The sequence below is a fragment of the Squalius cephalus genome, assembly GCF_949319135.1.
Source record: "Squalius cephalus genome assembly, chromosome: 20".
Lineage (NCBI taxonomy): Eukaryota > Metazoa > Chordata > Actinopteri > Cypriniformes > Leuciscidae > Squalius > Squalius cephalus.
The window spans coordinates 9,232,397-9,259,295 of NC_137141.1; the positions used below are offsets into that span (position 1 = coordinate 9,232,397).

At 40.4% G+C, this 26,899-nt stretch overlaps 1 protein-coding gene across 2 annotated transcripts in view; it reads left to right on the forward strand.

Moving 5' to 3' along the window:
• Nucleotides 1-26,899, forward strand: part of LOC307148223 (kelch-like protein 29) — a 264,387-nt gene that overhangs the window by 219,277 nt on the left and 18,211 nt on the right. For both annotated transcript variants that reach the window (XM_079853579.1, XM_079853580.1), the window contains one exon: nucleotides 7,860-8,053. In XM_079853579.1, the coding sequence (XP_079709705.1) occupies nucleotides 7,860-8,053 (194 nt within the window). The remainder of the gene's footprint in view (nucleotides 1-7,859; nucleotides 8,054-26,899) is intronic.

Consider the following 26,899-nt stretch of genomic DNA (forward strand, 5'->3'; position numbering starts at 1 on the left):
AATATCTAACTCCTCGGAGCCAGATAAATCAAACGCTGTGTCTTTAACACGGTCGGAAGAAGCCGCAGCGCGGGCTTCCGAACCGTGCGCGAGACCAGTGGAGCTGGTTAATAAACACTGAGAAAGGGTCGCAACCGTCTCAGTATCATATGCCAGCCCCACATGCGAATCACATGCATACAAGCGGCGCGCTGCCTCAACAGACGCGGGACCTGATGCACTGGAAACGCGAGCCTGATCTAATTGATCGAACAAGCTCAAACGGGAGCGGAGCTTTTTCATTGAAAACAGTTTGCACAGACAGCGCCCTCGAGCACCGCCCGTGCATGCTCCACTCCCAGACAAACGACACAAAGCGTGTGTGTGTCATCCTCGCTTAAATAACGTGGGCAAGGGGACGCACACTGCCTGAATAGCTTCTCTTTTTTCGCCATAAATAATACTCTTTTCACGGGACAAACAACACCAAATAGAACAGACAAGATGACATAGAGCGCTTGCTGAAGACCAGAAGCTAACATTTTCTGGTTCCTGTGACCCTTTTGTAGCTTCCGGATCACCGTCACATGCGACGTCACGGGTGACGTTGCACCAATCAAGATTGGAATAGTTGCATAGTTGACTTCAGATGCTTCATGCCGAAGGCATTCCCCAAAGTATCGAGTATCGATGCAGCGGGAGTTCCCTTTACGAAAGGGAACAATCATTTCTGTCTCTTGTCAGTTTTCTGGGTTTCTCATGAGAGTAAAGCCAGTGACACACCTAGCCGTCGGACCGTTTTTGAGCGTCGACTGACTTAGATTTGGCTCTGCACCATTTGTATACCTGCAGTCTTAATTTTGCTTTCCCTTTTTGAATGACAAATATAGACAAATATATCTGCTTAAATAGACAGTTATCTCCTTTACCCGCAGATGGAGAACGCACATGCTAGTTGACAGTCCCCTGTAGTCCTTTCGGTGTATTCAGGCACAGATTTTTTTCCTCGACGCAAGGCAACAACACAGTCGGCTTTCATCAGCGCTAGTTATTTGGCGTCCATTTGATGTACCTAAAGATAGATGACTAGAAAAGGAAAATTTGTGAAGACAGACCTTTGAATGTTGATTTGACAAAACCTTGTCCAAAAAACTGTTTTATTTTTTAAAAGTTTATTATTATTATTAGACTTTATTGTCCACCATAGTGGAAATTTGTCTTCGACTTCTCCGTACAGATATGCATCAGTGACACCACAGTTAAACTTACATTAAAATGCACACAATTAAGAGTACACACAATTAAGTGTTATTTAGTAGCTTGAATGCTGTGTACTTTCATTGCTGAGTCTTTACTCGGGTGTTATGAGTGGTTGGTTACTATGTGATTGGTAATGGTATCTATTGATAATTGGTAGCTATGGTTCAAAGTTGTTGATAGTGTTGCTCTTGGGTTACTTGCACTAGGGTATTTTAGGTCAGGGGTTTTCAAACAGGTTCTGTGGAAATGTTTAGAGAAAGTGTACTTTTTTATTTTTATAAAAGTATAATAAGTAAAATTTGATTAAAATGAATAAATCAAATATACATTTAAATAAATAAATAATTAGATTCAAACAAATAAATTAGCAAAAATAAGCAAATAAATTAATATTTTATAATAAAAATAAATAACCTAGATTAAAATAAATAAATATATAAAAGTTAGATTAAAATAAATGAGTAAACAATAAATAGCACTATAATGTAATCATAAAATAACTTACTATAAAGTATTTTCCACACAGTTTTTTTTTTGACATATTTATAATATTAATTTTTCACAGTAAAAAATGTGTAATTTTATTGGTATTTGTGGAGCCAAAAGCTATTTAAAAAGAAATGAGCAATAATGCTTACGATATATATAGGTTTTATGTATTTGCAAAATCAAAGATAATTTTCACCTGGATTTCTCATCAAAAAACAATACTGGCTAATTAAAATAGAATTTGCATCAAAGCCACATATGCTAGAAAAGTCACATGGCTGCAGGTGGTTCCTCGCTAATTGCTTTAATTCATATCAGACTCTTTTATGCAAGAAAACGCGAGTCATAATGATTTTTCATTTGTTCCACAGATGTCTGTATTTATAACCGCACTTTCATTAAGCGAGTCTCTGCCTCGTATAATTAGTTCCTTCCTGTACACCGCTGTAAAAGTCTCATTAAAAAAGAGGCAGAAGTCGCCTGATAACACTCTCCCTCTGTGTAATTAATGGTCTTACTCACGAGCCGCTGAGCTGACAATGAACTACCCGCTTCTGAACCACTCGCCCAGAGAGAGGCTGAAATATCCGCTTGTGGGCCATCTGCTTTACTGTAGGGGGGATCCAGTGTTGAACGTCTGATTTTACATGCGAAAAAATATATATTTTAACTTATTATTGGTGTTTGCTTGTAGTCAAGACCACTTAAACCGAGACCAAGTCAAGACCAAGACCAGTCAGTGTGCGTCGAGACCAAGACAAAACCGAGACTTTGAGGAATTGAGACCAAGACAAGACCAAGGCCCCTGCTTGGTCACAGCACTCGAGACCGAGTCAAGACCAAGACCAGACCAGCACTCCTTAAATTAATAAAAAAATCCACATTTACTGCCTGAGAAATGTCTTATATTTAATCAATAAATACAATTAGAATAATTAGACACTATATAGAGCTGTTACCAATCAAATGAAATCACTAACAACAGAATTCATCTTTGCACTGCAGAGGTGGCACAGAAGTTGCATCTGAATCTGTACAATTACAACTGCATTAGTAATGTTGAGATTAATGTTTTAAAAATAAAATTTTGTTTATTGAACCTTTGTATAAAATCAATATCACATTCATGCTCAAACCAAATCTCTTGCTCTACTGATTTTGCTCAAAGGGGATCTATCATGCCCCATTTTACAAGATATAAAATAAGTCTATAATGTCCCCAAAGTGTGTATGTGGAGTTTCAGCTCAAAACCCCACAGATAATTTTTTATTGGAAGGTAAAACTTTTTGGGGGTAAGCAAAAACGTCCCGTTTTTGTGCGTGTCCCTTTAAAAGCAAATGAGCTGCTGCTCCCGGCCCCCTTTCCAGAAGAGGGCGGAGCTTCAAGAGCTTGTTCTCCGGTAATCTCTCACGCACTGAAACTGTCAGTAAGCTGTGTTCAGCCTTATATGTTCAAACCAGACTGACAATGATGGAGAGACTCAAGAAGAAGTAACAACATGAAACAGGACGTTTCTGAATGGTTAATTGATTAATTTATGTAGTTGATGTGGAGTTAACTATCTTCAAGTCATCAATTAGCATGTTCCATCATGACAATCTATAAATCGCTGTACAGATGCTTGTGTGGGAACTGTTGTAAAATGCCTACAGACCCAGAGAATATATGCTGTATGGAGATAGAATAGGTATAGTTTAGTTTGATTACTTTTATACTGTAACTTATATTGTCATCTTGCTTTTATGACATGCTAGTGCATTTGTGTTACTGTATTGCAATAAAGGTGAAAAGACGGATACGACAGCTTGAGCAGACTCCCAAATGTATGAATGAGCTTCCTAGACTAGAGCCTGTTTGTTTAAATGTGTATTCTCAACCCTCTTACAATGCGAGTAAATCACTCGCATATGCGACTAAATCTTTCACTCTGGTTGACTAAATAATGTCTATCATTAGCCATTGGTTAATAAATTCTGACTGAGCGCTTGAGGGTTTCGCTCTCCGTCAAGCTGTCTGTACTTGTATTTCAATTCATCTCAATGGATGCGCTGGGTATTTGACATATCATAAACTGTAGTGTGAAGGCGCATGACTCGCCGTGGCTTTGCTGAGAGTGCTGTTTCTCACACACATGCAAAGAGAGAGAGAGAGTATGTACATGTTACAGTATGTAAACGATATTCTTTGTTGTATTTTCTTGTGAAAAAACTTTCAAAACTTGAAAATTTGTTCATTTGGAAATATTCAGCTTTTAAGAACAAGCAGAAGTTTGCAGGTTTCTCCGGTAGTGGGCTGGAACGGATTTCAGCATCAGTTTGAGTGAACGCTGACAGCGTGATTAATATTTATGAACCCAGCAGCTAAAGAAACCACCACCACTCTTCAGTTTAGTTAAAATAAAAAATATACATTCATACATGGTTACCAAGTTTTAGTTCTAATTAACTCTACTAAAGTTCTATCATCAGTGCTTGATTATCATAATATACTGTATATAGTGTATCAGTCTGGCGAGTAAACTAAAAAGTACTATATACATATACTAGCCAATGGCGAATCTACTGCCAAGGTGTGCATAGAGGGTTGAATTCTCCTCAGAACACATGTAACATTTATAAACAAAAACAAACAAAAGCCAACAACAGCAAACAATAAAACATCCATTAAAAAGTTAAAATGCCAGAGAGAACAGGTATGACTTTAAGCGGCACTGGAAGGTACTTAGCGTAAGGGACGATCTAGCCTCAAAAGGCAAGCTGTTCCATAGTCTTGGGCCAGTGACAGCAAAAGCGCAGTCACCTTTAGATCACACTCTTGGGATCGGTAATAATACTTTATTTGTGAATCTCAGCATTAAATTTGAATTATATGGTTTAATAAGCTCAACCAAATATTCTGGCGCCATTCCATGCAATGCCTTGAAAACATATGTCAAGACCATGTATTGGATCCTGTAATGCACTGGTAGCCAGCCTAATGAGGATAACAGTGGGGTAACACGATCAGTATTCTTAGCCTTCATAAGCATTCTAGCAGCGACATTTTGCACTAGCTGGAGACGTGCAACATGATTCTGGCAGGTCCCGGAGTAAATAACATTACAATAGTCTAAATGGGAAAAGATAAAAGCATGGATGACTTTTTCTAAGTCACTAGTTAAAAGAAACTCTTTTAATTTGGCTATTGCCCTCTGATAAAAGAAACAATTCCGAACTACAGTTTTTATTTGTTTATTGAAGTGAGAAATAAAAAATGACTCGCAACTATACTCGGCCCTGTAGATAGCAAGCCCAAGGACCCAAGATAGCCTTATTAAAAACTGGACAAACAAAAAACATAATTTCTGTTTTACTGTCATTCAACTGAACAAGATTGTCAGCCATCCAATCTTTTACTTCATCCAGACAGCTATGGAGTGTTGCACAGGAAACATTACAATTGGGTCTTAAAGGCAAATAGATATGCGTGTCTTCCGCATAGAGATGGTAAGAAATACCATATAAAAAAATGTAAATAAATAAATAAATTATATATATATATATATATATATATATATATATATATATATATATATATATATATATATATATATATAAATGAAAACAAAACGGACCAAAATGGACCCTTGTGGGACCACACTGGTGATAGGGACTAGATAAGAAAAACAATTTAAGTCTAGATAAGATGTAAACCATGTAAAAACCATACCTTGGATTCCGACAAACTGCTTTAGCTGCTGCTTTTATCCCTTAAAACTCATCTTTGATCACCAAAATTACATATTTAAAAAATGTTTCCTGTGAAAAATATGGTAACATTTTACAATAAGGTTTCATTTGATAACTACATTTGTCAACATTCATTAATAATGAACTGTACTTGTACAGTATTTATTCATATTTGTTAGTTATTTTCAACATTTACTAATACATTAATAAAATCAAAACTTGTTTTTGTTAACATTAGTTAATGCACTGTGAAGTAACATGAACAAACAATGAACAGCTGTATTTTTATTTACTAACATTAACAGAGATTAAGAAATACTGTAAAAAATGTATTGCTCATAGTTAGTTCATGTTAGTTAATGCATTAATTAATGTTAACAAATGAAACCTTATTGTAAAGTGTTACCAAAAAAAGTCTTCATGCCTAATAGCTTGAATGTAACTCTTCGCCTGTGCTTCATTTACTATACGTGGATCCATGAATATGCAAATTAGCCCCACCTCAACTCACTCACACCAGCTCAAGGATCCACTTGGCCAACTTTACTGTAGTAAACGCTGCAGAATGGTATCGTTCTTTACAACGTCGGACACATAACGGTGATTAATATGATTAGCCTTTTGCTTGACTACATTATGAAACAGCTAATATGTATGTATGGTATGTTACACAAACTATGTTCCCGTTCACCATCTAAGAGTCTTACAGCTGCCTTCTAAAAATCAGTATCCTTAGAAACATTTTGAACAACTTAGAACGTCAGTGGAGAAAGGTATATAGTTCATCATAACATCATAATGTACACAATTTTTCATGTCAACAGGAAAATATATTGGGATAACCTGGCTTCTCTTGAGACTCCCCTGCTTCACACAGCATACAGTAGTAATGATATGCTAAAGCCCGCCCGCACATTGACGATTGGTTACACTGTAGTTTGTGACGAAAGAAACACTGGCGATTTCCAACCACGTTTTTGAGTCTGTCTTTGGTTCACTGCAGTTTTAAGGGAAAAATATTCAGCAATGGTGTTGACTTATGAATTTGCACATGGTTTGTCTTAAAGCATTTTAAAAACGCCACATAGACATATAAACAAGAAGAAGTAACAAAGTAAAAACTTGATTTTCACCACAGGGGGACTTTAACAGAAGTACAAACTTCACATTTCTGTATTAAAACCCTCCAGCACACCTGCCTGCTGCCGTAGACACTCTATAGATATTAAGGTAAAAGGTATCCTGTAATATTCCGATTATTTATGCATGTTACTGTGCTGCAGGGTAATGCTTGTGAGATTTTTCCAGCATTTCTCTTCAGCGAGGCAAACGAGATAAACTTCTCCCGCAATCTTCCACAGTCAGTATCTGTTAAATGTGCAGTAGATAAGGTTGACTCTACTCCACTGGCTCCAAACGCGTTTTCTGCTCCTCCATTTAAGACTTATAATGGTCTCACTCAGTGAGCCCGACCGGGTCTCATTCCCTGCTCAATTTTCACCCTCTAACAGGCAATCTCCTGATGTCTCCCACAGGTCTTCCAGCACAAACTCAAGGCAGGATCTGAGTTGGAATCTGGGTTGCTCGGCTCCTCAGTCAAAACCTGCTCTTTCATTTGTATAATTTTGCACAATCCAAATATAGCCTCACCTTCTAACACCTGTGAGCCTGTCCTGGGATTCGATGAGGATCAATCCAGAGTTCAATTTAGAAGTCCACACCCACTGAGTTTAAGAGATCAAATACTGTGCAAATACTTAAAAGTTATTGAAGTACTTACAATATTAATTTATATATATAAATTACTTAATTGGCATAAAAATAATGATACATTTTCTACATATTTTTATGGCAGTTTCAGTATATGTATATGATACTGAATGTAATATTTTATATTACAGCAATGATATTTTGACTTGAAATGCTCCTTCATTTTCTTTATTCAGTGTAATTTTCTTTTCTTGAAATATTAGCCGGACAGTTTTTGTGACAATCAGCCATGCACATTTTTCACTACAGTCTCTTTTTACTTACGTTTAAATGCTAGAGTTGACATAAATAATCTTACCCAGGGCCAAAAAAAAAACTCAACCAAGCCTCGCAATTTACTCTCATTTCCATGCTGCTTTATCAGGCGTGAAGCAGAAACACACTGATATGAGCCATGAGCATCTTTTAAAAATCTATGGAACATGTCTTTTTATTTTTCTAGGGGGAAAAAGGTTTAGAGTGGATACCAGGATGTTTGTCAAAATTTTAACTCTACATATGAGCAGTTCGAATAGAATAGAATAGAATAGAATAGAATAGAATAGAATAGAATAGAATAGAATAGAATAGAAAAAATGTTTTTGTCTAAAAAGGCATGTTTCAGGCTAAATCGCTTTTCATTTTCTTTCTAGGTATGACACCATCACTAACCAGTGGGAGATGGTGGCTTCTTTGCCCAAACCTGTCCATTCTGCAGCAGCAACTGTCTGTGGAGGGAAGATCTATGTGTTTGGAGGGGTGAATGAGGCTGGTCGCTCTGCTGGAGTGCTTCAATCATATGTGCCTCAAACCAACACCTGGAGCTTTATTGAGTCCCCCATGATCGGTAAGAGCACTGCGGTTAATTACTGAGCCACCTGACTATGATGTTCACCTCCTGTCTTCTGTATTTTGTGCATGTGTGTGTGTGTATATATATATATATATATATATATATATATATATATATATATATATATATATATATATATATATATATATATATATTATATATATATATATATATATATATATATTATATATATATATATATATATGTGTGTGTATATGTGTATATATATGTATATGTGTGTGTATATATATATACAGTACTGTGCAAAAGTCTAAGGCATGTTAATATCCCCACCCCAAAAATGTCCCCAAAAATGGTTCTAAGTCAGTTATTTATATATTTTGCTGTAGTGTGTCAGTAGGAAATATCAGTTTACATTTCCAAACATTCTTTTTGCCATTAATTGTAATAATCCAGTGAGATTTATGTATGCACAAGGAGTCTGACAACAGCCGGTATGATCTGATCTCACCATCATCGAATCCGTCTGTGATTACATGAAGAAACAGAAAAAACTGAGACAGACTAAATCCAGAAGAACTGCGGGAACGTCTCCGAGATGCTTGAAGAAACCTTCCTGCAAAGCTACAGTACTGTGAAAAGTACTGGCACTTGTGTTAAAATGCTGTAAAGTGAGAATGCTTTCAAAAATAAAATCACAAATTGAATTTATTTATGATTTAACTTCTATTAACTAATTCAAATCAATATATGGTGTAACGACCCTTTGCGTTTAAAACGGCTTTTGTCCAGGTACACTTGCGCATAGTTTTTCAGGTAGCTTTGCAGGAAGGTTTCTTCAAGCATCTCGGAGACGTTCCCGCAGTTCTTCTGGATTTAGTTTGTCTCAGTTTTTTCTGTTTCTTCATGTAATCACAGACGGACTCGATGATGGTGAGATCAGATCATCCTGGCTGTTGTCAGACTCCTTGTGCATACACAAATCTCACTGGATTATTACAATTAATGGCAAAAAGAATGTTTGGAAATGTAAACTGATATTTCCTACTGACACACTACAGCAAAAGATATAAATAACTGACTTAAAACCATTTTTGGGGACATTTTTGGGGTGGGGATATTAACATGCCTAAGACTTTTGCACAGTACTGTATATATAAACTCACCTAAAAGATTATTAGGAACACCATACTAATACTGTGTTTGACCCCCTTTCGCCTTCAGAACTGCCTTAATTCTACGTGGCATGGATTCAACAAGGTGCTGAAAGCATTCTTTAGAAATGTTGGCCCATATTGATAGGATAGCATCTTGCAGTTGATGGAGATTTGTGGGATGCACATCCAGGGCACGAAGCTCCCGTTCCACCACACCCCAAAGATGCTCTATTGGGTTGAGATCTGGTGACTGTGGGGGCCATTTTAGTACAGTGAACTCATTGTCATGTTCAATTGTCAATTGTAGCCTCTTTTTCCTATTTGTAGTGGAGATGAGTGGTACCCGGTGGGGTCTTCTGCTGTTGTAGCCCATCCGCCTCAAGGTTGTGCGTGTTGTGGATTCACAAATGCTTTGCTGCATACCTCGGTTGTAACGAGTGGTTATTTCAGTAAAAGTTGCTCTTCTATCAGCTTGAATCAGTCGGCCCATTCTCCTCTGACCTCTAGCATCAACAAGGCATTTTCGCCCACAGGACTGCCGCATACTGGATGTTTTTCCCTTTTCACACCATTCTTTGTAAACCCTAGAAATGGTTGTGCATGAAAATCCCAGTAACTGAGCAGATTGTGAAATACTCAGACCGGCCCGTCTGGCACCAACAACCATGCCACGCTCAAAATTGCTTAAATCACCTTTCTTTCCCATTCTGACATTCAGTTTGGAGTTCAGGAGATTGTCTTGACCAGGACCACACCCCTAAATGCATTGAAGCAACTGCCATGTGATTGGTTGATTAGATAATTGCATTAATGAGAAATTGAACAGGTGTTCCTAATAATCCTTTAGGTGAGTGTATATATATATATATATACAAGGGTGCTGTAAATTTATCAAATGTGGCAGTAATAATTGCTGTTCTTTTGAACATTGCCTACATAAAATATCCCCCCCCAAAAATGTATCCTAGTTTTTACAAAATTATGAAGGGATATCTTAAATGATTTTTTCAGCCGATTAGAATGGTCTAAAGGATCATGTGACACTGAAGACTGGAGTAATGATGCTGAAAGTTCAGCGTTGCATCACAGGAAATCATAAAATATATTGAAAGAGAAAACAATAATTTTAAATTGTTATAATATTTCATAATATTACCTCTGGTCGGATGGTGCCAGCAGCAATATTTTATAATATTACTTCTGGCCAGATGGTTCCAGCAGCATGCTATCTGCTGTGTCAGATGGTTCAAGAGACAGCACATCCAGATCCAACAGATCGCTCAAACCGGTTACTGAAGAACATGAAAGAGCTATGCCTTTTTCGAATTCCTCAGCCAGCTCGACCGGCGATCCTCACAAGATCAACCTCCACTGAGCCACGATGCACACATGCTTGTCCCTCAACTCTCGAAAATGAAGTCCAGCGTGAACGGAGCTTCCTCACTCAAAATGGGCGCACGTGCATGCTCCTCACCCAAACATCAGATGCACAGATCATGTGTGTCCTGTAAATGTAAAAAAAAAAAAACTGGGACATGGAGGCACACCTGAAACGATTGTCTGAGTTTTTCATACTAAATCGTCCCCCGGTAGTTAAAACTGTTCCGGCCAATAATGGCCCATATCCGGCAGGCTGGAAGAAATAACTTGGCTCGGTTGTATTTGCCAGACTCAGGATGGATTGAATAATTTGTTTTTCCACAAAATGACATTGTTGCCTTAAAATCCTTAAGATGGCATCTACTTAAAAAATAATAATTAAAGAAACTAAACTAAAACTACCTAACATTAACATACAGCTTTATAACAACTACCAAAATGTTTAATGAAAAAGAAAACTTCAGGAGCCTCCTCAAGTAAGCGTACCCTAAAAGATGGACAGATTATTGACAGAAAGAGAGACGAAAAAGGGGAAAAGACAATGGCACGTATGGTTAGTCAAATAGATCACAGAAATCTCACACTGATAACATTGTTAAATGTTGATATTTGGAAAATACCTTATAGTGCCCCTATTATGGTTTTTCGAATATTCCCTTTCATGCAGAGTGTAATATAGCTGTTTGCGAATATGACCGATCTGAAAAGTTGTAAAGTTAAAAGTGTACAATAAATAAAGTTATTGTCTCCCAATAGAGAGAATCGACTTTACGAGTCGTTTGGGTTTCGAATCCTACTCCTTTACGGTCGTACTTTACGTCACTAGGAGATACATTTGCATAATGTCCGCATGTGTTGTACGTTGTCCGCCCACAAAATACTTGACCAGCCCACAACACGTCACTTTACTGATGACTGCTTCTCAAATCTCGGAAATCAACGTTGGATTCGCAAAACGCTTGCTCTATAAATATGGGTCAGTGCTCAGTTTATTTGGACCAATTTGCTCCTCAGAATCACAACCTGTAAGTATGATTAATTATTGATGTATATATTTTGTACGGGGTGTTCAAAATACTTAGTTTTGTGTTTTATATTGTGCAAGTTCCCGGCTAACCGGCTTACTCACATTATTACTGTCTTACTGAAAGAGTTCTGCTAAGCAACCAACGTTCTGCTTACCAACGTTTATGTTACATCAGTCATTCACGTTAGAGCTCGGCTAACAAATGCACCATTATTGATGCAGTTCCTGCATGTTCACCACAATAAATTTTAATTATACACATCGGTTTGTTGATGGACATTCACTTGTTAATGCTGATGGTGAAGAATTACAGTTGAAACATCTCATAACTGAGTAGCGTATCTCTGAGAAACTTCTTTAAGTTGTCCGTGCGATGGAGGTTCGGGGTTGAATAACTAGTTCTTTGAATGTTTCATCTTCAGACTCAAGCTCAGATTGATAGGGTAAAATCAACGTCATCGTTTGTTACTGTCTTTAGTTTATGGTGTACAATCGCTAAGCTGTAGGAAGCCTCCAGATGGAGCTGAAGTTAAGTTATGGTAATGGGCGATTTTGTTTCCGACACGCATTGTACGCGGAATCACAACAGACTGAGCTGTCTGGACAATCAGAGCAGAGCAGGCTCTCGGAAGGGAGGGATTTAGAGAGACTGATTCATCAGACGAGTCGTTTGAGAATCAATGAAAAATGTGGTGATGTGCAAAAAATTTAAGAAAATTAAAATGAGAAAGGTTTTTTTGACCTTTGATGCATGTAAACCTGTTGTAGGAGACTTCAAAAACTAAATTAGGAGACTTTAAAATAGCATAATAGGGGCACTTTAATTTGTTTGCTTTTGGGCCTGCTCTTTTATTTCCCCATCTCTGTCCGAAGCGAGCTGCAAGCCATCTTTTGATGAATGTTTCAATCTCTCTATCCGATGCACTGGCAGTACTTGCATTTCTTTGCACTGATAAAAAAAAGAAAAAGAAAAAAGATCAGTCGCAATATAGACTTTCAACATCAACAAACGCCATATTTACAATGCAAAGGTGGAACAGAAGTTGCATCTGATATGGTATTTATGCTTATTTACACAGACTATGCTGCAATATCATCACAAAATCAATATTGTTCATTATTGCTCCTGATATTGTAAACGTAATCATTACTGTCGATTAATAGATTGCTTCTGTGGTGGGGAAAAAAGCATGTCATATTCTGGCTACAGACGAAGCAATAAGAACAGTTTATGAATTTATTAGAAAATTAAGACTTCACATTGGTTAGTTTACTAGCTGGTGTCCTGCAGAGTTTAGCTCCAACCAGCTCCAGAACACCTGCCTGGAAGTTTTTAGTAGACTTTGATTAGCTGATTCAGTTGTGTTTAATTGGGGTTGGAGCTAAATTCTAGCACTATGTCAGCCAACTCATGATTATAATTATATTATAAACATATGATTATAAACATTACTTCGATATTTTATGTGTAGTACTGTTAATTAAAATTGTATTAGATGTCGCAGTTAAAAATTTAGTTTGTTAAGAAAAAAGAGAATGTGGGGAAAAAATGAAAAAATATTAATAGGATTAGGAATTAAAATTTTAAAATACACTAATAAATAACATAACATTGACAGGGAAAGGATATTATGTTTAAGTTTAAGGGTCACTGCTACATACACATATGTACATATGGACATATTTCACCCAAAATCAGACCAGCCCGTATGGTCTGTAATCAGGCCGAATGTGGCTAAATGTGCCATATATCAGTGCAAATCAGGCCAAATCTGCACATCCAAAGCCAATTCTGGCATCCATCACTGAGCCAGAACTGGCTCACTTCTGGTGAGCCGCTGCCAGAACACGGCCGAGTGAGGCGACACTCAGCCACAATTGGCCCGATTGCGTTGGCTACCTGGGTCTTCACATATGCTACTTCAAACAAAAGGCTCCTAAAGACAAAAAAGCTAATGACATAAATTGCAGGCGCCCTCTTATACTCATAGGTGCAGAGGTGCGGTAGAGACTTCATTACCTGTCGTCAGCCAATAAAATTGTCGTGTTTACACACGTGCTTCAGACACCGGTCACGCTTTATTTGTTATATTTATTATACTTTATTCTACTTTATTTTTGATCAAATAAATGCAGCTTTGGTGAGTATGAGAGACTTCTTTCAAAAACAATTTAAAAATCTTAATTCTTATTTTTGAACGGAATATATACAAATAAAATGTGCAGAAATATATTTTTACATCAGGTCCCACATCAGATACATTTCATGTCTAAAGTTTTTCGTTAGACAGTGTTGAAACTATGAGAAAATAACTTCATGGAATTTCAGTAGAAGTTGACTTCATTAGTATTTGGCATTTTGACACGCTCCAGAGATATTGAGGTTGTGGGTAGAGGGTGGAAGGAACTTTTTTTTTTCAACCTGTAACTCGGTGGCAAATGCAGCCCTGAGGGACACACAGCGAGTGCAGGACTGAGGCGTTTCACTATAGCTAGAAAGCAAGCATTTCCCCATTAGTGCAGAAATAAGTGTGGATTTAAAAAAGACACAATGCCATGAAACCAGCTTTATCTGCCATTTTTAGTCAGTAAAATAAGTTATTTTGGATATCCACCTGACTGCTGCATGAAATATCTTTTTCAGATACAATAAGAAGACACTTGACGTTTAATATATGCCTAAAACTTCAAATTAAAATGAGTTTAAAAGTTTTAAAATGTGAGTTTGATCAAATTTAAGATCATAAAAAGTCTTAAATATCTTAAATGGTATAACATAATTCTTAATAATAATAATATTCAAAAGAATATGATTGAAATAAACATGAGCACAAAGTAAAAACTTGACGCTGTTGTGCGTTCTAGTCAAGTCATCTTCATTTATATAGTGCTTTTAACAATGTAGATGGTTCCAAAGCAGCTTTACATTGATAATAGGAAATTAAAGTAAAGTGTTTTGGCTTTATAGCAGCTCTAGAATAAAGTTATTGTCCAGCTAAAGTTAGTTTGATTGATTCACTTCCGTCGCAACGATCAATAGTTATTAACTTAGGGGCCGCTAACACGACACCGTTTTAACAGAAAACTCTTAAGTTCTTTCTGCGCAAACTTCAAAAACGCGAACCAGTGAGAACGCAGATGGCGTGCACGTGTATTACGAGTTCAGTCTATAGGTATGCGCATTTGAATATATGTGCGCAGGCGTGTAGTCCTTCCCTACAAATCAACCCTCAACATACTACTTGTCTGGCCTTAAAATTAATAATACAGAATTTTTATCGCTTCCACGTAGCCACGCGAACCAGAATTATCCCGACAACGCTTTATCTGTAGATAGGTAAAGGGAGGGGAGGGAGGCCTTCACAGGGGAGAGACTAGTTGACATTTCAGGACTGTGCTGTAGTCGCGTCCAGGCACAGGTCCTTCATCAGATCTTTATACAGCCTGGATCCGGCGGACTGCGGTAAACCTCGGGATAAACAGAGAGACTGATATTAGCGTAGACGCCATTCTTCTTATGATGTAACGTGTACATCAGGATTTATGGGAAGTGTTCCTGGTTCCGGCTGACCTAATCTATGCAGCCTAACATTGAATTATAAAAGTCTATAATGTGTTGTGTGTATGCTAGGCCAAAGAGATGTGTTTTAAGTCTAGCTTTGAACTGACAGAGTGTGTCTGCTTCCCGGACAATGTTAGGAAGACTGTTCCAAAGTTGTGGTGCTAAATAGGAAAAGGATCTACCGCCAGCAGTTGATTTTGATATTCTAGGTATTATCAACTGGCCGGAATTTTGAGATCGCAATAGACGTGAAGGACTATAATGTGTTAAGAGCTCGCTCTTAATAGTACTGCGGAGCTAAACCATTTAGTGCTTTGTAAGTAATCAGCAATATTTAAAAATGTATACGATGTTTAATAGGGAACCAGTGCAGTGTTGACAGAACCAGGCTGATATGGTCATACTTCCTGGTTCTGGTAAGAACTCTAGCTGCTGTGTTTTGGACCAGCTGTAATTTGTTTATTAAGCGTGCAGGGCAACCACCCATAATAGCATTACAATAATCTTGCCTTGATGTCATGAACACATGGACTAATTGTTCTGCATTTGTCAATGAGAGCATATGACGTAATTTAGATATATTTTTAAGATGGAAAAATGCAGTTTTACAGATACTAGACACATGACTTTCAAATGAAAGATTGATATCAAAGAGCACACCCAGGTTCCTAACCGACGACGAAGACTTGACAGAGTAGCCATCAAGTGTTAGACAGTATTCTAGATACACGGATTATCTGTTAAATACACAGAGCTTTACTGTATATTGTCTCTGCTAACATTAAGCGCTCTGATAATGAAAACTTGAGCTTATAACTAGTTTCTTGTGGTATGCATGTCTTCAACAGTTTCCTGACCATTATTGGCTGATCTGGCACTTGGCAGACAACTGATGAAAGGATCACACTTATGGACTGCTCGTATTTTTAGTCATGTGTTATGCCTTTTCTCTAGAATTCATCTTGAGGTGCATCTTGGTCCATTTTTAGATGTGAACGGGTCCCTGCAATTTCTACATTGTCGCCATTTCAGAGCAGTTTGCAGTCCATGAATTTATGCTAAGTGATTGGTTATTGATCTACTGTTGATGAATTAAGTTTATTGTAGGGATGTCCCGATCCGATCACGTGATCGGAAATCGGGCCCGATCACGTGGTTTCAGACTCAATCGGAATCGGATGTTACCTCCCGATCAGGACTCGGATATATATGTATATATATATTCTCATTATTTTTCGACACACCTATAGTTATGCGGTGGCACAGAGTTACGCCGGTTTCACACTGCACGCGTTGGCAGAGCGTAAGCAGCGCAGGAGCAGTGCATATGGTGAGCAGGAGCAGGACACGCGCGTTTTGCTTTCACACTGGCAGCGTTTGTCACGCGCGGCTGAACCGCGGGTTGTGTAGGCTACAGACAGAGTACTCTATAATGGATAAGTTGGCAGCATTGCTTTATTTCGTTTTCAAATACATTTAAGAGAAAAGGCTTGTCAAGAAGCTTATTTTATTAATAATTTAATTTATATAACTTTTGGTTCATCTTTGTTTTTATTGTTCTGGCAACAAGTTTGTTTTTGGACATTTGTTTTCTTTTTAAATTGCTGTTGGTCATTTGATCGACTGTTTAAAACACAATAGATATCATCAATGCACTTTTTGGATAAAACTGCGGCGTATTTTGGCCATGATCAATGCATTGTCACTTTAATTCAGCGTAAGCGGCGCAGCAAAAATAGACATGGCGCCGAAACGATCGCGGCACTGCTGCTCCTGCTCTGCTCCTGCTACGCTCTGCTGCGCCGCCTCTGCGTGCGGTGTGAATGCTCTAATCTGTTAACATGGGCGCCGAAAAAAATACGCGCTGCACGCTCTGCTAACGCGTGCAGTGTGAAACCGGCGAGTGCAGTACCTAAAAGCACATTACTGGCTTTGCAAACACTGTGGCACTTTTATTTTTTTATTTGTTTACATGCCTGCTGGGTATTTTAAGTTGAGGTGCTATTTGTTTATATATTAGACTTTTTTTATATTTACTGTTGCACTAAGTCCAAAAGTGAAGAATTTATGTTATTTATTACTTGATTGTTCAAGCTACCTCACAGAAGTGCTCTGTTTGTTTACAGAGTTGTTGAATGTTAAAATAAGGTGAATTAAATAAAAAATAAGGAACATCCTGGATCTGTTTTTCGCTCTTCTTTATTCTTTTTTTATGTATTATAGAAGTATCGGATCGGGACTCGGTATCGGTAGATACTCAAAATCAAATGACTCGGACTCGGACTCGAGGGCAAAAAAACCTGATCGGGACATCCCTAGTTTATTGTATGTTGTCGATAGTTATAAGAGTGCATATTTTATCTCCCTCATACAGGTATGTTAGAATGAGCAGCTGGAAGTGGTATAGTGCAGACATTTCAAAATTTTGAATAATGAAAACTTGAGCTTATTACTAGTTTCTTGTGGCTTGCATGTCTTCAACAGTTTCCTGACCATTATCCTCTTTCCTCATTATTGGCTGATCTGGCACCTGGCAGACGACTGATGAAAGGATCACACTTATGGACTGCTCGTATTTTTAGTCATGTCTTATGCTTTATCTTGAGGAGCATCTTGGTCCATTTTTAGATGTGAACGGGTCCCTGCAAGTCCTTAAAATTCAGTTTTAGCATGAAAAGTCATACAAAAGTCTTAATTATCATTTTAAGAGGTCTTAAATTTGATTATAAAACTTTTTGTTTCTATTTTAATAGATGGTTATATAAGAGTCCATATTTTATCTCCCTCATATTTTAAACTAACAGCTGGGAGTGGAAAATCAAAGACCTTTCAAAATAAGAGTCAATACATTTTACTAGTATCGGCACAATACTTTTTTTATAGCCATTCTTTGAACACATTGTTATTGTATCGGCAAACTCCAATATTGTTCAACCTCTAATTTCTATTGATGTACGTATATGTACATAAATCGTACTCTGTTACTAACGTAACCTCGGTTCTCTCTAGAAGAGGGAACGAGTACTGCGTAATATCTTACGCTAGGGGAAAATCTCTTTTCCTCGAGATACTGAAGCCAAAAATTATCCTTAATTTTGAAATAATGTAAAACGCGTTGTGGCAGCATGCAGACATAGGCGCGCCTATTGGCTGCCCTGCGGCAACTGCAGCAGCCTATCGAGAGAGGCCCTGCGTGATGTCAGAACCAATGGGGACGCTTCGCGCCCACTGCGTCACGTCCCGCCGAAACGGGCGTGGCTTGGGCCTATAAATACAGCTCGACAGGCTGGTAGAATCTGGTTTTTCATCTCCGAAGCGAACCAGAGCATGTTGCATGCACGGCAAAGATACGCAGTACTCGTTCCCTCTTCTCGAGAGAACCGAGGTTACATTAGTAACCGAGTACGTTCTCTTACGAGAGGTCTCTCGTACTGCGGAATATCTTACGCTAGGGGAACACAGTGTAAAACGCCGTGCGTGCTGAAATCCAACACCAAAGTCCCAAGGGCAGGTGCCCGGGGCTCATATAGTGCACAATCAGCAGGGACTCACAGAGAGTCCGGGAAAGAGGGGCTAGAATAGCATCATTCCCATAACAAGTATATCAACAGTGTTCCACACAGTCAGGGCGAAAGAACTCGGCCTGGGCTGGTGAATATTATGGGTCTTACACACTGCCCATAGAGTTATTTAATCGATCAGCGAGCGGTGTTCAAGCAGTTTCAGTAGTCTGAGCTGGAAGCATCGGGGCAGACAGTACTGATTTATTAGACCGAAAGCAGCTTAGCCTGCAAGGCGGGAACCTCTAGGTTATAAAACCTTATAAATGTAGACGGGGAGGCCCAGCCTGCCGCCATACAGATATCCTGCAAGACAATCCCACTAGACCAAGCCCACGACGAGGCCATGCCTCTTGTGGACTGCGCTCTGACACCTAACGGGCACTGCAGGCCCTTAGAAGCGTAAGCCAGCGCTATAGCATCCACTATCCACCTGGATAGACTCTGTTTCGACGCAGCTAGTCCCTTATAACGTCCGCTGAACGAAACAAAGAGCTGCTCCGTCTGTCAGAAGACAGTCAAGCGAGACACATAAGCCCTTAGTGCCCTGACCGGGTAAAGGAAGCTCGCGTCCTTCTCCTCACTATGGACTGTCAGAGCTGACAGGGAAATCACCTGAGCCCTAAACGGTGTGTTGAGGGATTTAGGAACATACCCGTGCCTTGGTTTGAGTATGACTTTCGAGTCATTTGGCCCAAACTCCATGCACGTCGCGCTTACTGAGAGCGCTTGCAAGTCCCCTATACGCTTTACCGAAGCGAGAGCCAGAAGAAACACTGTCTTGAAAGACAAATGTTTGATATCTATTGATTGGATTGGCTCAAATGGGACACCTTTCATGGCTTCCAAAACCGTAGAAAGGTCCCACATAGGGACTGAGGGAGGTCTGGGAGGATTCAGCCTCCTAGCTCCTCTAAGAAAGCGGATGACCAGATCGTTCCTCCCAAGTGACTGGCCAAGCGTCGGTCTAGTAAACGCTGCTATGGCCGCCACGTAAACCTTGAGCGTGGATGGGGTTCTGCCCTTATCCAGTAGCTCTTGCAGGAAGGAGAGAACCCCCGTCACCCCACAGTCTAGGGGTGATATGCCACGATCTGTGCACCAGCTAGAGAACACAGACCATTTCGAGGAATAGAGCCGTCTAGTAGACGGTGCCCTAGCCTGCATGATCGTGTTTAACACTCCAACCGGGAGGTTAGCGGGTACCCGTTGATGGCCCATGCATGTAGGGGCCAAAGCTCTGGGCGAGGATGCCAGATCGAGCCCTTGGCCTGAGAGGGAACCAAGCCTGGTTCTTCCAGAATGGAGCCACAAGTAGCACTCAGCATCCGTTTTCCCTGATTCGCTCTAACACCTGAGGCAGGAGTGTGAAGGGGGGAAAAGCATAGAGCGGGCAGTGGGGCCAGACGTGGGCCAGCGCGTTCCTGCTCCAGGAGAAAAACTCCGGACAGTGAGCGTTTTCTTGAGACGCAAACAGGTCTACCTTCGCTCTGCCGAATGTCTTCCACAGCAGTTGGACTGTCTGCGGGTGTAGAGACCATTCTCCTGCCGGAATGTTGTTTCTGGACAGTCTGTCTGGTCCCACATTCAGGTGGCCTGGCACGTGCGCTGCTCTCAGCGAGCGCAGATTGTGCTGAGCCCAGACCAGGAGGCGTTCCGTCAGCCTGTAAAGGTTTCGGGACCTGATACCTCCCTGGCGATTTATATAGGCCACCACCGACATGTTGTCCGAACGGACCAAGACGTGGTGTCCTTTTATCTGGGGACAAAAGCGCCTCAGCGCGTTGTCGACTGCCATCATCTCCAGGCAGTTGATGTGTAGAAGCTTTTCCCGTTCTGACCACTGGCCGAAGAACGGTCTGCCCTCGAGCAGCGCTCCCCATCCCGAAGTGGAGGCGTCCGTAGAGACTACCTTCACACTCGAGGAAGTCCCCAGGCTTACATCTGACCGGTACCAGCCGGTCGCTCTCCAAGATTTCAGAGCTGAGACGCATTTCTGATCGACCTTGAGGCGATAAAGACCGGAGGTCCACGCTCGACATGGTACTCGCGCCTTTAGCCAGAACTGCAGTGGGCGCATGCAGAGCAGACCCAACTGGAGAACTGATGATGCTGAGGCCATGAGACCCAGCATTTTCTGAAACTTTCTGAGCGGGACTAGAGTGGCGCAGCGGAAGGTTTTCGTCATGCGCTGAATATTCAGTCTGCGCTGTGGCGATAGTTGTGCTGTCATAGACAGCGAGTCCAGTTCTGTGCCCAGAAATATATTCTCTGACTGGGAGACAGCGAACTCTTCACCCAATTGACTTTGAGACCTAGATTCTCAAGATGTTCGAGTAATATGGTACTGTGTTCTATGAGCTCTGAGTGTGATCGAGCTAGAATCAGCCAATCGTCCAAGTAGTTCAAAACTCGCATGCCCCGAAGTTTCAGGGGTGCAAGTGCATGCACATTGTAAATATACGGGGTGCCAGGGACAGGCCGAATGGCAGGACTGTGTATTGATATGCCTGGCCCTCGAAGGCGAATCTAAAAAAATAGCCTGTGACGTGACGCTATTTGTATTTGAAAATACGCATCCTTCAGATCTATCAACATAAACCAGTCCCCTTGGCGAATTTGCGTGAGGATTTTCCTGGTTGTGAGCATTCTGTACCGGCGTTTCGAAAGCACTCTGTTCAGCTGCCTTAGATCTAGAATGGGTCTGAGACCCCCGTCTTTTTTCGGTACCAGAAAGTATCTGCTGTATAGACCCCCTTCGCTCTGAGCTTCTTTTTTACCGTAGTTTCGATTCGCGCCACATAACGGTGGGGACGTCGAGCGAACTGTAGCGAATAGCCTCTTTTTATAATGCTCAGCACCCATTCTGATACCCCGGGAAGCTTTGCCCATGCACTTGCACGAATAGCTAGGGGTTGAATGAGATCTGGGCTCTGGCCATAATGGCGACCGGAGAGCTTCGGTATGCTGTAACATAGACGCCGTGCTTGCAGCGTATGAGGCGGGGGGCGCGCTGATCACAGCGGGCAGCCTGCCCGCGCTCGACTCTCTTATGGCGGCTTGCTGAGAGAGACCGAGCAGGGTGAGCCCCGTGGGGCTTGTCATGTCTGTAAGTGAATGTGGGCGCGGGACAGCAGGCACATTTACTACACTGAGAACACCGTCGGCTTGAGCCGACTGTATGTGCGTTGGTTTCGTTTTTACAGAAACCGTGAGACATGCAGTGTGCAGTGTTTGTGGGCACTGGGTCGTGGGCACATTCACTACATTTAATGCACAATCGACATGAGTCGATTTTATGTGTGCGAAACCCTGGAATGTGGTGGGCTGTGCTTGCGTGTAGGAATGAGCACTGGGCTGTGGGCATTTTTACTACACTCATAACACCATCGGCCGTGGGCCGGGGGGGAACCCCGTGGGACTTGTCATGTCTGTGAGTGAATGTGGGCGCGGGGCAGTGGGCACATTTACTACACTGAAAACACAGTCGGCTTGAGCTGACTGTATGTGCGTTGGTTTCGTTTTACAGAAACCGTGAGACATGCAGTGTGCAGTGTTTGTGGGCACTGGGTCGTGGGCACATTCACTACATTTAATGCACAATCGACATGAGTCGATTTTATGTGTGCGAGCCCTGGAATGTGGTGGGCTGTGCTTGTGTGTAGGAATGAGCACTGGGCTGTGGGCATTTTTACTACACTCATAACACCATCGGCCGTGGCCGGAATACCAGAAAATACACTCTTTGTGAGATTTATCTGGGCCGCCGTAAAAACGGCATTTGTGTGCAGGCAAACGGGCTGTGGTACCGGCTTGTTTTCTGCAAAATACACTGGAACAGTCGCATTTTCTGGAACTGAACGAGCGAGAAGTTTTGGTGGAATTCTGGCCGCAGCGGGACTTGAACACCGTCGTTTTCCTAGGCGGGCTAGGAAGACTTTGAGGCCTCGGGCTTTATCTCACCATTGAGTGCAACGCAGATGCAGCCTGTCCAGCAGCGGTGTAAGCGCGACTGTGCATGGCTGAAGTTGTGCGGCAAGCTTTGGATGGTAGCGCTATCTTGGCACGCCGTCCAGCAGAGGGCGGAGGTGCAGTCTCGGCGAAAGATGCCAGGCGAGTCCTCAGAGTCACCATGGGCATCAGCTCGCAGTGAGGGCAGCCGCCGTCAGTGAGCGCGAGAGCTGCGTGATCCTCACCCAGGCAGGAAGCGCAGATGACATGGCGGTCCCCTTCGCTGAGTGGGGCTCGACACGAGCCACAGAAGATATGAGGCATCTTAAAAAAGACGCTCGGCTCTTTTAGAATGAGGGTGTGAGTCGCAACGGCGAACACACACTAACAGAGAAAAGGATATACACGCCGGATAGCGTAGCAGGAATGGCGACTGAAGCCGGCGAGTTGTCGGCCAGCGGCTTCAGATGCAAAGGCTCGTCCCGCAGAAGGCTTTCTCAGACGGCGCGGCTTCTTCCTCTCAGGATTCAGCGATGCGTGAGCTCCGCTGAAGAGATGAAAAATCAGATTCTACCAGCCTGTCGAGCTGTATTTATAGGATCAAGCCACGCCCGTTTCGGCGGGATGTGACGCAGTGGGCGCGAAGCATCCCCATTGGTTCTGACGTCACGAAGGGCCTCTCTCGATAGGCTGCTGCAGTTGCCGCAGGGCAGCCAATAGGCGCGCGAGCCGTCTTGCCTATGTCTGCATGCTGCCACAACATGTTTTACATTATTTCAAAATTAAGGATAATTTTTGGCTTCAGTATCTCGAGGAAGAGATTTTCCCCTAGCGTAAGATTTTACGCAGTACGAGAGACCTCTCGTAAGAGAACAATTGCAGTACATATGTACATATTGTATTTTAAATTTGCAGTTACTGATATAACTTTGTGCCTGATATGTTTAATGTGCCTGTTTATTTAAAGTCAAAGAATCTGAGATGCATGATTTATTTTGAGATTGTATGGATTTGTTCTGCATGAGCATACAGCATTGTATTTGTGCGGTTTTTATAAAGTCTCAAATTGAAGTTATAAACTCTGCAGATACCCTGCTTTGTGTGAGGTAAAAGCATGCAGATAAATTCTGTTTAGCAATGTAATTATCTAGTCCAGTATAATGTTTCACGAGGTTTATTTAGAAATTCTTCAATGCAACTCCTGCACTATATTAGAACATATTTTATGGCATAGTCTTTTCCATTTTTTTTTTTTATTCCATTACACACTTAAAAATGTTTTAATAAAGTTTTCCCAGGTTTAGTTATTGCATTTTTATTAAAAACTAATCTTAAAAGTCTTATATAGATTTTTGTTATATATGTAGTATATGTAGTATGTATATGAAAATAGCATAGAAACAAACAAAAAGTAATAATTTGCTGATAATTTTCCCTGTTGTAGCGCTCAGTGAATCTATAAAGCATATGGACTACTTTTATGGTGCTTTTTTATATTTTTTTTATGTTCTTTTCTGAGCTGGAAAGGCACCATACAGGTTGCTGTTCATAGCTTCTGTATGATTTTCCTTTTTAGTTCCACAAAAGAAAAAACAGCATACAGGTTCAGAACTCTGTCAGTTTTACTCTGTCAGTAAATAATGATAGAGTTGTCATTTTTGGAGAGTCATCTATTCCTTTTTGCATGGAACTAGATCAGTGGAACGTGAATAACATTTTGCTGTCTGACATGTCACTTGAGACTCCTTCAAAAGGTTCAGATATTGAAATTAGAGTTCGGTTATGGTGTTTGTATCAGCGAAAGGGAGATATGAATGCTTCTGACATTCAACTCTGCAGCCGACAGCAAACATTCACTCGCACACATGTGACTTTAAAAACACTTTTGTGACCCACTGGGTCAAACATGTACGTTCATGTAGCCAAAGAGCGTTTAGAGCAGATGACTTAAAGTTCAGAGACGGCAACTGACATCATCTCTCGTCGAGAGCCGGTCTCGAAAGGCCAGCTGCATGTGAGAAGGAACATGATATTTTGATTATTGTGAAGGGCTTGAGTGATCTGGAAAGGTCGGTGTAGATGTCAAGTGTTGCAGGTATTCTTGCACCAGCGGATAATGAACTGTTGAGGGTTTCGGTCAGTAACGTCATCTCAGCCTGGGCGCTTATTGATTTTGATGTTGCCATGGACTGTGAGGCTCTTATTGATTTTTATATCACTATGGACATAGTGGCCCAGGGATCATATGTTTATTGCAGCTGTGTTTGTGTAAGAACCAGCAAAGGCTCAAATACAAAGCTCCTCAGTCTTCATTGTCTTGTTATTTGGCTTCCTCCTCAATCGATAAAGCCATGGAAACGGTCAACAGTAATAAAGCATCTAAAACCACTATGTAGCATATTAAAATGGCCTAGTAATTGCAGCGTAGGACAGTAAAGCCTAGAGTAGAAGATGTGGGCAGGTAGCAAAAGGTTTGCTGGTTCAAACCCAATTAAGACTGATCGCAGTTGTACCCTTGATCAAGACTTTTAACCCCCTGGTATTATAAAGTGTCTGCTACATTTGACCAAAAGTCTGGAATCAGGAAGATTTATTGTTTAGTTAATACTTCTATTCAGCAAAAAATGAAAGGGGCCATATGATGCTATTTTAAAAGTTATTTTTTTTTGGGGGGGTGGGGTGGGTGTTAATAGTAGAGGCTAGCATGTTTTAATGTAAAAAAACAAAACAATGTTTTTGCATACTGTACATTATTGCAGCTCCTCTATTCCCAGTCTGTCTAAAATGCTTTGATTTTTACAAAAGCCCCTCCTTCCAAAAAACTGTTCTGATTGGCCAGCAGATCCAGTGAATTGTGATTGGCCAAGCACGTCAAGCATTTGTTGGAAATGTAACGCCATAAGTAGTCTATGTATAAAGCTGGTGTTGTAATCTCGCAGGGTCAGGAAACTGTCCTCTGTAAAATGCATTGTGCACAAGCAACCTTTTGGTTTGCACTGCAAACAAAGCGATTTTGCTTTCACATCCAAACACAGTGTCTCCGCGACATGACAACAAAACTAAAATTCACAGAAGCCTCGTCTTTTTTCTTTGCGTATGCTTTCGGCCGCTAATATTTCACATTGTGACGTAGGCGTTTGAGGAAATAATATCTGGACTTTGATCGAGGTGTTTTAGGCTGGACTGGATCTGTGTTCTCTGTTAGATAGAATTCATCTATTTGTGGAAGACTGAGCTTTGTAACTTTGCAGATCGTTTACATGCATAAACAGATTCATTACACACTAAAGGAAAAGGAAAACATTAAAAAGCATCATATGACCCCTTTAATTAATTGATTAAAAGTGACTTTTGTAATGCTACAAAAGATTTCTATTGCAAATAAATACTGTTCTTTTGAACTTTCTGTTCACCAAAGAATCCTTTAACAAAAATATTAAGCAGCACAACTGTTTTCAACATTGATAAAAACAAGAAAAAAAATAGCATTTTATTGAATGGTAGTGTAAATGTATGTGTGAATACAGTTATAGTGTATATAGATATTTATAAAAATAGACATTTTAATTAAAATTGTGCCTTAAAAACTTAAGATTAAATACACAATGATCAATACAATTCCCATGCACTGTAAGAAAAGATTAACTCTTTCCCAGCCATTGACGGAAATTTCTGGCTTTCACTGTTGTCAAGTCAAGTCACCTTTATTTATATAGCGCTTTTTACAATATACATTGTTTCAAAGCAGCTTTACAGTGATAACAGGAAAATAATGCAACAAAGTTTGTTTCTGCTGTATAGCAGATTTAGAAGAAAATAGCATCCTACAGCTTTCACTGTTGTGCGGTAGGGGGTGCTATTACACATCTTCTGAAAGAGTACTGTATCTCCTGATCAAAAACACAGGTGAAAAAGCAGAAACAAGCAATATTATATGTTAGCAAGATGCATATGTAAAATAACGTGATCATTAACATTAAACATTAAGCATATAAATCAAAACTCTCTAATGTTACCAAATGAAATGTCGACCCAGGACGAGCTATAGGACTGTGAAACTTTTGGGGGTGTTGATGGACTCGATCTACTCCATCTATGTTTTGATCATCGTTCTGAATCCAATCTTGATGTAGTCTTTGACAAAAACATACAGCGAAATATTTTGAGGGCCATGCAAATTTTGTAAAAATTATCAAAAATACTGGCGGTGCCTTGCAACTTCTTAAAAATAACTCTGGCAGG